Source organism: Mycetomoellerius zeteki, unplaced genomic scaffold, assembly GCF_001594055.1.
Source record: "Mycetomoellerius zeteki isolate Tzet28-1 unplaced genomic scaffold, Tzet1.0 scaffold156, whole genome shotgun sequence".
Taxonomy (NCBI): domain Eukaryota; kingdom Metazoa; phylum Arthropoda; class Insecta; order Hymenoptera; family Formicidae; genus Mycetomoellerius; species Mycetomoellerius zeteki.
In genome coordinates, this window is record NW_017256511.1 from 980,481 (window position 1) to 993,311 (window position 12,831).

Genomic DNA, 12,831 nt, shown 5'->3' on the forward strand with positions numbered 1-12,831 from the left:
ATATTTTTAAAGATTTTTAGTATTTGTCCGTGTAATCTATAAGTATACTAAATTAATTGTAATTTGTGTTTTAAATATATAATTCTATCCTTTTGTACACGATGAGTTTCAAAGTTTTAAGTAAGAAGAAAACATTTGAATATTAGGGCGACTTCGATCGAATTTCGATTAATTTAACTGGCAGAATTGCTTAAAGTAAAATTTCTGATTATATAATTCGTAGTCCCTAATCAAACTTTTTGATGTGTTAATTAACAAGAATTGGTTATGCTATAAAAGAATAATACAGATATTACTTAATAAATTAATTAATTGAAATTTGAATTTAGTAGCTCTAAAGGAAATATATTTCCTTATCACTTGAAGTTACTTGAGTAGCAGTATAGTCGATTACTCGAATTTCTTGGATCGATCGTGATTTCGCGCTATCAAGTTAAACGTAGATGTCTCTTTTTCTCTTTCCTTTCATATTTATTATTTTATTTATTATCATTTATTACATAAAATATTTTATCACGTAAGTTACTAAAATTTTTTTAAATAGTTTTCAAAAAATGCAACGAGCATAAATAAAATGAGTACAATAAATATATAACATCTATTTTTCAATAAACAACAAACCAGAATATTAACGAACTAGAATAACATTAAAAATAGATATACAAGATAGAAGTACAAAATTAAATAAATTATGCGTACAATAAATGCGTAATGCAAATTGATAACGTTTCGATATTTCTTACGTTTTATTTCTTCAAAACCGGTTTTTTTACGATTCACTTTTAAAGAATAGTATAATAGTTAATAACACGTTATTATTTATATTATTTTTAATAAGTAAATAAATTATAATATAATTACAAATTATAATATATAAATTGCAAAGTAAATAAGTAAATAATTTATAATGCGTGACATACAATATTATACATAAGAGGAACCTGATTTTTTGTACACTCTGTATATATAATATTAAAACTATTTTCATCATGTATTACATTTATTTCTCACAGTAAAAGTTTCATATTCTACTACAGAAATGTAATGCACAGATTGAATGCATTGGACGCATGGAATTAAGTGACTATGTGACGTCATTAGTGATCTTCATTCTTCATGGTCGTTTTCTTTCTTATGCCTTCGCGTCTCTGGAGGTTGGAATCTTCTGGAGTCTTCACAAAACCTTCGTCACGGTTACATTATCGGTGAATACCTGTTCTATAGTGTCGATATCATCAGTCGAAGCAGCTCATAGAAAAGAGTAGGTGAATGTTTTTTTAGAGTGTAGTTAGTATTCCGCGTATATATGATGCTCATGATGTATCATTTTATTATTAATTGTTGTTCACGAAATATGTCAAAGAAGGATAAAATAATACATCGTGTACATCACATGTAAAATAGAACGTATTCTTAAATGCACATTTCCTATTTCGATATATACATATTAAAGTTTTCACATGACGCTGCTGCATTCTCAAAGGTCATCGTGTGAACATAGACGCAGATTGCGTGTGGGGGCGATGCGCAGCACCGCTCTGACGTTATCTATGTGTGGAGGCGGCGCGCTATCGCTTTGTCTTCTTCGAATATCTCAGTTTTATTGTGATATATTTGCCTTAAAAATGTTTAATTTAGCATTTTGATCGAAAAGTGACATGTGAATATTTTTAATATACTGAGCGTCAAAAATTTTTGACACAAATTGTTGTTGGATTAAACGGCAGAAAAATTAAACATTAAAAATTAATTTTTTTCTATTAACTCCAAATAAACTTTTTGTTAACTGAAAATGAATGATTTAATAGAATTTTTAATGTTAAATTTTATTATTAAGATTTACAGATCAATAAAATAAATTGTCAAAAATAAACTTTCGAAAATACTTTATTTTTATGTAGGTGTTTATAAACATGAACAATCTATTTCTATTCATAAGAAAATATTAATAAAAATTTTTTTCTTTTTCAATTTATACAAATTTTTCATAAAAATATTTATATCTATTATCTACATAATATAAATTTGGAATATAAATAATTATTTTATAGGTTTTGAAAATATTATTCTATTAAAGATAGACATCCGAAATCAAAAAATAGACCATTATTTTTCATTATTTATATATCATGTAACAAATGCATTTAATAATTGGTGCAATGCTTTTCATAAAGAAATGGAAGTGATTTTTCAACAAAATTTGATTGGATATTATACTTCTTTGTAATTTCTTTTGCGAAATTATTTTGATGACAAGAAATAGTAGTTTTTAGATATTATCATTTTACATATATTTGTATACATATATATATATATATACATATACATTTTTATGTACATTTTACACAACTGTATTTTTACACTATGTAAACAATTATGGAATATTAATGATAATGATTGAAAAAGAAACATTATTTTCATGGCAAATTAATGTTATTGTTGTGTTTATGTGTAAATACGCATGTGTTTCAGATGGAGTTTCGACAGAAATACGTGACATTCGCGCTTCAATGAGTCGAAAGTAATGCAGACCGAACTATTTATCGGCGCGATTACAGTTTTCGCTTTGTAATTTGTTGCTACGATGTAAACAGTTCGCAAGTGTAGTAGTATATGTAGATACAGCAGAAGTGTGTGTTTGTCGATGTATTTTAATTAACACCATTTTAAGTCATAACTCATAAATGTCTGCTGGTTCGGAGAGCAGTAGATCATGAATCGGTGTGCCCGCGATCGCTACGAATTTTTCTTGAGTTGGATATTGATAGCGTAATTTAATGATGTTCTTACTATTGTGCATAAGCATTTTCTTATTTACATGCAATGCGGCAAATCCTCGGTGTAAAGATGAAAATAATCAAGTTGTCGATTGGTGAGTGCTTTCAATACTTATATTACGTATTTTTATGTTTTCACTGCTGGTCACAATTTATAATAATTTTTAAAAATTTTAATAATTTTTTAAAAATAAAATCGACTGTCTTAAGTTATTACAACTTATAAAAAATTATTTTACAAGGGTAGGACCAAAAGTGGAAACGCATTTTTGAAATACGATTTGTTGCAAAAGATAATCCTTTGTGCCTATATTAAGAATCCCTAGCTCTTAATTTTTCAAAAATTAATAATAAAAATAAAAATTTTGATGTTCTTGGATTGATTATATAATCACAAGATAATATAGATCTTAAAGAAAAGAGGAAAAAAGTTAAGTATTATAATATTTCGGGACCAATCGACTTTTATTTGGAGCGTAGACAATATTAATTTATTAATGTATTTCTGTATGTAAATAATAATTAATTAATGTATTTCGAATTAAAACCCGGGTACAACGTTGCAATCTGTTGCATTGTCGAGGTGATAATAAAAATGCATAATCCGAATTGTATAATATTTATATCTGTGTATAAAAAAAGTCAATTAGTCTTAGAACATATTGAACAATTGTATTTATATTTATGTATAAAAAAGTCAATTGGTTCTAGAACATTGTAATACTTAACTTTTTCCTTCTTTCTTTTAAATCTATCATATTGATAAGTGATTAATCAATACGATGACTTCAAAGTTTTTATGTTCTAATGTTAATTTTTAAAGAAAAGAGTAAAAAAAGGAATAAAGGGTGCCTGAAGCTAGAGTTTTGGTTTCTTAAGCACAAAAAGCTATCTTTTGCAACAAATCGTATTTCAGCACGTTTCTACTTTAGGTCCTTCCTTTAAATCTAAGGATAAATAAAACAATATGAAGAATATGTGAAAAATAATAAATAATATTTAATATGTAAAAATTCGCATACATTAATTTTTTAATTGTTATAATTATTAAATAACTAAATTCAAATCAATTCTATTCATTTTTAAATGTCTAAATTTATGAAAAAAAACTGAGTATAGAACGAAATATATTTTAATAATAACGTGTAAACAATTATTATTTTTTAAACTTATAATGAATATTAAACAAGAATTATAATATTAAACAAGAGTTATATTTTGAAATGCTTCTATATTTAGAGTTGGTAAAAATTATGTTTTAGACATGTTTTAAACTTTTTAAAACAGCTTAATTGATGTTTTAACATATTTTAATGCTTTAAACATGTTTCTTTATAATACTGTTTAAAGCATATATGTATGTATGAAATATTAAAAACATATTTAAAAAAACACAATTTTTTGTTCTTAAAAAAGACATTAACTTTTGCCAACTTTGTATTAGTCTTATATTAATGTTACAATTATGTTTATCTTATCATATTCCCTAATAACACAGATCTCCAAGGAACATTCCAATGAACATTCAGAGGATATCCCTATGTTCTAAGAACGTTCGCCAGAACAAAGTCCCCTCGAATAAAGTGTGCTATTAGAGTTGTGTTTCCGCTTCCCGCTATCGACAACTTTTATGAACAATTATCGCGATGTACAATTTCAGGTATGTGCTTTACAAGTTGCCGAAGGTATCGGAAAGCAGCAATCCTATGATTAGAAATGGAACAGCGTATTTATATATGACTAATAATACTGTTGCTGAAGGTTGGCAGTTATCTACGAAGAAAATTAGCGCAAAAAATTCCATACCAGGAAATACTTTAGCATCTTTATACAAAGACGTAAGAATAAATCGTAATATAAAAATGTATTTATTTATTCAGATGTTTGGCACATGAATTATTTTGTGCCAACTGTTAATTACATTATATGTACAGCTCCAGTACACATTTAGATGTATTATGCTTTGCTGCACAATAAGTTATAAAATTACATTTTTTTATTCAATCAATTTTAATTATAAAATAATTTTTTATTCACAATTTGTAAATTCCTTTTTAATTTATTATTTATTTATTTCTAAAAAATTTTTTTCTCTAAAATTATATAAGAATACAAAACCTCTGATTTTATAGAATATAGATTTTTTAAGATTATTTTATATTTTAAAGTGTGTACATAATATTTATTAATCATAACACAACATATAATACATATATATAACATTTTATATAATCATATACGTTAGTCAATAGCATCGAAGACTTTTTGGGTCTTGTACAATGATGATCCGCCTAATAGATCTACCAATGCAAAATATGGTCATACGAAAGGCGCTGTGATGACGAACAAACAAGAGGGTTTTTGGTTAATACATAGCGTTCCGAATTATCCACCCATACCCAACAGCGGTAATGATACAAGACAAGTATGTACAAAAGCGTTAAGAGTATACCGAATGTCAATATTTTCTTTTATTTCAGTATTTTTCATAAATACTCGATAATTCTATTAATAAGCGAAATAGTTAGATAAACAAATTATATAGATATTTATTATTCTAAATAATGTCGTTTTTTCTAAGAATGTCTTTTTCATAGATTTTCTAAAGTCTGTGAAAACTGTCAGTCACTGTCTTTCCTCTAACATTTTTATTATAATCATTAAATTAATAATTGAAAATAATAAACACGTGAATGAAAAATATTCGGTCGAGATGGTTCTTAGTGTCTATAATAATATTTCTCATGAATTTATACAATTTCCTGCTAATTGTAACCGTGATAATTTATCGGTCTTGAAACAGCCCTAAATTGAAGCTGGAGTAATAATATTACAATTGAATTGACAAGCAATTTAATAATATTGATGCTTGTAGGCATCTTAAGATTTTAATAATGTGATGCTAATAAGCATCTGTAAATAATTTTATTTCGAAAAATATCCTTGGTCGAGAATCGAACCTCGATATCTTATATTTCCGTGCGAGCGTCCTCACTATTTAACAACCGAGGCCATGATGGAAGTATATAAAATTACTTCCACCATGGACTGAGGCAATATTTTACTTGAATAGTTCATTCAACTTTGTTATGGTTATAATATACAAGATATTTTAGATGTAGATTTTCCTTAAATTAAAATATTCTCAGGGACAAGTGAATTCGACTCTGGGAAACCGATCTGAATATGATTATCCGACATCCGGAATGAATTATGGACAGAGCTTTTTGTGCATCTCTGTGGACGACGATCAATTCGATCTTATCGGTCGACAGTTGATGTATAATCAAATAATAGCGTATAGGAGAAACATCCCTGCTGCATTCGCCGCGACGTTTCCGGTGCTTACGAACGCGGCTAATCAGAAGCGTATTAGACAAGCACCTTTTATCAGCAAAACACTGTTAAAATCATCTGGCGGTGTTGAATTCGTATCATTTGCCAAGAGCGATAAGTGGCAGAAAGGTAAACATCCTTGGTATTATTGTATATTCGTATATATTGCGGAAAATAATTTAAAGTGACGTTTTTAAAATGAGACTCGAAATACAATATTTTGAAAATTATCCTATCTTGAAAATTAATATAACATACGTGATTTTTGCATAGTTTTTTCAAGTCTTATGCCGATATTTTCATAGTCGGTTTTTATATTTAAGACCGTTTTAAATACAATCTTAAGATGTCATAAACCAATCACAGAGAGCCGCATTATTAGTATCTTAAGGCATTATTTAAGATGGTCTTAAAATAAGAATCGATTGTGAATACTGCCCTTACACATTTTTTTTACATACTTGTTAGCAAAATACATATTTTACATATATAATATTATACTATAAGAACCTAATGAACAATATCTTTAAATAAGGAGCGCCTGGATATTTGCTGAATTTTAAAAGTCTCTTTTTTAATTTAAACCATTTTATGATTGGTGGAATAAATATATCTTTTACATTATAATTAATATGTTTCTTACAAATCTTGTCAATAAATAATTAACGTATTCTTGTGTTAATCTATAGATTTGTACGAAGAGTTCGTTGCGCCGATGTTAAAAACAGATTTATTTGCCGAAACATGGTTAAATGGACGAGGTAGATTGCCATCGGATTGCAAACAAGTAAAGTAATGTTAAATTTTTTCGTTTTTACTGTTAAATAAATTTTAGGTTAATTGATATCTTTAATTTAATTTAATTTTTATTATTTTTTTAGAGTGTACAATATCATGACCATTCATTTGGCACCAGTTAACATCGATTTTAAGAGTAGTCGCGATCATTCCAAGTGGGTGGTGGCTGTTGAAGGTAAAGCTAATCAAACCTGGACTTGCATAGGTGATATTAACCGAGCAGTAAGTACATGTTTTTTTGCAAAAAAAAAGTATAAATCAGAGCTGATAAAATTAGTTTGCAAATAAGAAAAATTTATTAAACGAAGTATTAAAACATAAATTTAATTAATTAAATCGATTATGTTTTTTCAAAGTAACAGAGACTTATAATTTTGTTTATATATATATATATATAACATTTCTTTCTTTTATGTCTTTTTAAAGCTAATTTAGTAGAAAAACGCGTAATTTATATTTTATTATTTTCCAGGATACTCAATACATACGAGGCGGTGGAACTGTCTGTTTCAACAATCAGAAAGTCTGGAATAATTATCGAAAAGCGGTGAATGACGTGGAACCATGTCCTAAGCAATATGGTATAAGACAATTTTAATTTAACGAATTTAATTAATTTGGACCAGAGAATAATAGATTCTAGAAGATCTAATAATTTTATTCCCACTGCACATACGCTGGGTATATTCAGAACGACAACCACTCATTGAGCGCTCAGTGAACGGTTATCATTGTCATTTTGAATGCACACATTGTATATAATTGAAATATATTATAATCATGAATTATATAGACATATTGCGAGTAATAATAAAATAATATGAAAAGTAATCAATATAATCGATGTAGAAAATAATATATTTCTACAAAAAACGAGCTTTATGTTTGAATTGATAAAATAAATGCAACATTATAAAAATACATTTTGTATTAATTCCCAAAATCTTATCGACAGATTCTTGAGATATGTTACCGACGATTTGAAGCTTGTTGTGATATAGAATTATAACATTTCACACGAGAGGTCTCATCGTTACTAATGCGAATGAAATATAAAAGACAGAATCGATAAAAAATAAAAGATAAAAAATAAAATATATGTTGAAAATAAAAACATTAATAAAATGTTAAAAATGTAATATTGTAATTATTTGAGAGGAAACATTATATTTGCTTTTTGTATATAAAAATTTCTACTTCTATTTTTTTCGAAATAGTTACATAGAATTTAATGAGCGAAGAACAAAAATTAGTGCTATAAGTGATTTATTATTTATTATAATTAGTTTAATAATTAAATAAATACCCAAGCTAAAAATTCTATGCTTTTTGTTCTTGAATAATTATACTAAAAAAGAAAAAAAGGAAAATATGCTGAGTTCATAGCTCCCAATATTCTGCACATTTTTATTATGCATTAACTACAATCTTGAAGAAAAATGTCCTGTCGGCTCTTCACTACTTTAGAGAAATAAGGACGAACGAGAAGGGGAGGGATCAGGGTAGTTCTTAAATTGGATTTTATGAAAAGCCGGGGCAAGTGGAAGGGGAAGCGATGTTTCTCCTCATCCTCGTACCTCTTTCTTTTCGCAGCTGTGCTTATTGTCTAGTCGAGGAAATTGTAGAGTAACCCGACAGGCCGTTAATGAGAGAGAAAAAGAAGACGCGGTGAAGGAGAGAGAAATACGATTCGCTCACTAATGAAAACTGTAGGAAATCGAGCGAACTCCGGCCGCCGCTACTTATCGTCCGACAACTTCGGGGTTTCATCTTTGCGATCGGCAGAAATTTTTCCGTCTAAAGTTATCGCACGGACTTTATCCCGTAGCAAGATGGATTTTTGCCTCTAAGCGCTTTACGACTTTCTTCGACTTTAATCGAAAGCTCCGCTGACCGTATCCTCCGCGGTTTCTGTTGCGTGGTGGTGTCTGGTGATCCAAGTGTAAGATGTATTCGATCGGCGCAGAAAATTTATGGTTTCGCTGTCAAATTCCGTTATATAAAATATTTGAATAAAGTTACTGATTCGAGTTTCTTTAAGCTTCTTTTTCGAACTCTATTTCTTCTGAATAAAAGAGAACATTTTGAAGCCAATGATGATTACTTTGGTCAGTAGGAAATCAATTCAAAAAGTGTTTTCATTCTATAAAACCATAATAAATCTTCTTAAATTATTTTACGAAACTAAGGACGGAATCCATAAACGTTGCTCAAGATTTGAGATGGTCTTAAGCTAGTGCATGAACCAATCAGAGAGCCGTATTAGCATCTTAAGATATTGCTTGAGATTAAGACCGAACTATGGATTCCGTCCTAAGAAGCTTAGAGAAATAATATCTCAAGCTGTTTAAAAATTCCGTTTTACACTACAAGATTATTAAAAATAATATTCTAAGAAGTCATTTAAGTACGTTAATTTATCAATTAATTTATAATCATTTCCACAATAACGTTCGCTCGTTGTGATTCGCATTTTTTCCCTTCCAATGCACGTAGGCGTACGTGATTCGCAAAAACCGGAGATACATTACAACGACGACGGCAGATTCTTTCTTGGCTCGTCGAAGCCGACGTGCTGTCTGAATACTGCGACTATAGACCAACCCAGTTCCGAGGAATTGGCTCGAGCGTTAGTTGCCAGCTGCTGGCTCAGAACCCTCTTAATCCCCTTATTCTGACGACAGCCAGCTTGTTTTTCCGAGTACTAACTAGGAGCTTCCAGATGCCCTCAAAACTTCCTTTCCGCCCGCTTTCCGCCTCGGCGACTCGTTGTTTTGCCGTTCAACTAACACTCAAACTCGAGACGTTTGCTCTCGCTTAAGCAGACATCGATTAGGCACGAAAGGGATTCAACTATATCGATGGGATTACTAATTTTCTTGTCCATGTAATCTATATTTCTATGTATAGTCCATTTAACACTGGCTTTATTGCTAAATTACTTAGTAAACACTTCTCACAGAGAGTAATAGCTGTTGTATAATATTAAAGCGTTAGAACTCTTCTACTAGTTACTTAACAATGATATTGTAGTTGTAACTTTATGTACACGCATATAACAAAGCAGCATGGCAGCAAAGGGGTAGATTTGAAGGTGCGGTTAAGGGTTTTGCGCACTCAGTCTCGAAATATCGCGCGGCAAGACGACGACGATGATGACGGGGCAACATTGCGACGTTCTAGCGATATTTCAGCATTAAAGGTTGGTCTGCTCTGCATGCTAAAACCCACTGACTGTGCACCGGCCAAATGTACGCGCGGGCGTTATATGCATGGACCCATCGTTTTATGCGTTTTATGCTTAAGTATTCGTGCAACGTGCGCACATATCGTAGGGCGTTCTTCTACTTCTAACGTGTTATTTCCGATAACTGACTTTTCTTCGCCATTCAAGAAATGATTCGTTTCGTATGGAAATGTCGGAGCATTTGCAGATCTTTTTTACAATATTTTAGTGATTGAGAATAAAGAGAGTTCAATGACGAATTAAGCACAAAGAGAATGAAACGATCATAATATTAAAGTCTTAGGTTAATTTTTAAGTGGATTTTAACTGGATTTTAATCTTACTTATAATATTAAAGATAAAATTGCGCAGAATAATTTTTTTACGATAGGATAAAAGACTTTCACATAGTTAAAGCAATGCAAATATGAAGTACTTTGCATATGTATGAATACTATATATATGCCGGTCCACATTTCAGACTGTATATTAATTCGTCTCATAATATAGAATCAAAAAAAGATTGTAAGTATTCATCAATTGATAATATAATCGATATCAAAAATAAAACATGGTGTATAAAACACTCAATCAATTAGCAAGTGTCTTTTCACAAATTTCTCAGCATCTATCGATAAAGAGTACATACTTAGCTTATTCTTACATTTATAAAATTTTAATACTGAAAAATTTAAAAAGGGAAAATTAAAAAAAGCTTTATTCTCAGAATCTTCAAAATTTACGAATTAACTTTAACAAATTTTTTTTGCTGCTATTTCTCACATATTTATAAAAGGACCCTTTAGATATATTTTTAAAATATACTTAGCTTGAAAATATAATTTAGATGTAAGACAAAGCCCTTGAATCTCTTTATCTACGCATTAAAAATAAAGCGTAAAAGGAAAGACGATACGCAATCAGAGGAAAAGGATTTGTAGAATTAACTTTGCGTGTACAGGGATATGCATATATCCTATCCACTTGTACGCTTCGTTGAAGCAGAAGAGATATATGTATCGTGATGGATAGCCCTATAATGTAAAGCTTAATATTGCCTTATACGTATTCATACCATGTGCTAGAAGGTCCGGGTCCTTTTAGGTGGAAACGAGCTTATGTCCCGCGTCCCACGAATGTAAACGGGATACAGTGAACTCACTGAAAATTGCGAACAGCTCGACAGATTGGAAAGCTGTGTAAACGAAGGTAACGCGTACCTCGTTGCAACTCAGATTTGTTTGCCTGTCGATCGCAAAGTGCCATAACCGGTACGATGGTTGATCCGCGTTAATTCCGCAATATTCTAATATAAACACATAAAATATATGGTATCTATAGTATGCGCTCTATTAACAGTGCGTTAAATTAGAAAGGTACGCGAATTTCCCGATGCCTTATCAAATATTCCGTGCAAAATTAACAGCACGGTAACCTAACATTGAATATATTTTAAATTAAATTTTTGTAAAAATATCGTAATAACAAAATCGTCAGTCATTAAAAAAATATCCTGGGATAGTAATTCAACGGCAATTTGATATAATATATAAAAAAAGAACGGTTTTATCCAATGCTGATAGGATAATTCTCAATCTGGATTAAAAAATATATACGGGAAGGGATGTTTTACATGTTTGGCTCAGATTTCGTTAAATTTGTTGAACGATATCGCGTGCACAGCCTGGCGTATTCGTTCGGTATGCACAAACAAAACGGATCGAGCAACATTAGGAACTACGTCGGACGAAGGGCATTTTAACTTTCGTCCGACCCCTTTCAAGCGAACGTTTCCAGGTAGATGGATGCTCATTATGTAAATTATATGCAACGCGAATGTATGGGTGATGCGACTTGAAGTTACGGCGTTGCATTTCCTCGTGTTTAGGATGGGCAAACCCGTGTATGCGTGCCGGCCCCGTTATGACGCATTACAGCGTCCCGGCGCCAACTTTAGTACAGCCTTATACGTATTCATACCGCAGCACGCCGACGAACCGTCCGGGAACGTCCAGGAAACATCTCTCTTCGTCCGTGCGCCGCGTTGACGGGCTACGTTTGCGGACGGGATAAAATGAGCTGCCAAACTTACGCTCTGCACCCCATTTTCGCGCAAACCTCGTTTTACCAATACTGAATAAACGAGCGAGTGTTGGAATTCATACCACCCCAGTTCGAGCTCTATGCGGTCAGACGAGGGATGACGCGTTGATGGGACAGTGATGGTCGAGGGCGATTAAAGCCTCCTTTCACGAGGTGTATATAAAGCTAATTGTATGACGTGAATATATGACTAAAGCAAGAAGTTATTTTCACACACATTCTATCATTCTATCTTTTAATTCCACATCAAAGAAAATTTAACTTATAAGAATATATACACATATAATTTTGAATATAATTATCGTACCTCTCGAAGCTTCCCTGGTTCACATCAGTCGAAATCAAATCGATGTTGATTAATTTTTTGGATCGTTTGATTTGATATCGACTATACATTTTCTATTGATCTTCGAAGAAAATCGACATTTTTATCAACATTGCATCGATAAAATGTCGATTTTCTTTTGAAGATCATTGAAAAATCTAGTAGGTATCAAATCAAACGGTCCTAAAAGTCAATCGACTTCAAATCGACTTGTGAACCCGGGATTAAGATTCGCTAGAGGCACGATAGAGTTTTTTTTTTATTTT

At 30.8% G+C, this 12,831-nt stretch overlaps 1 protein-coding gene across 1 annotated transcript; it reads left to right on the plus strand.

The window, feature by feature from the left end:
* The first annotated feature begins 1,046 nt into the window (after positions 1-1,046).
* Positions 1,047-7,710, plus strand: DNaseII (deoxyribonuclease II). Its single transcript, XM_018445250.1, has 8 exons — positions 1,047-1,261; positions 2,473-2,872; positions 4,438-4,615; positions 5,023-5,202; positions 5,927-6,242; positions 6,803-6,905; positions 6,995-7,133; positions 7,384-7,710. The coding sequence occupies exons 2-8, from the start codon at positions 2,778-2,780 to the stop codon at positions 7,507-7,509; spliced, it is 1,137 nt and encodes a 378-aa protein (XP_018300752.1). The 5' UTR covers positions 1,047-1,261; positions 2,473-2,777; the 3' UTR covers positions 7,510-7,710.
* Positions 7,711-12,831: the final 5,121 nt, after the last annotated feature.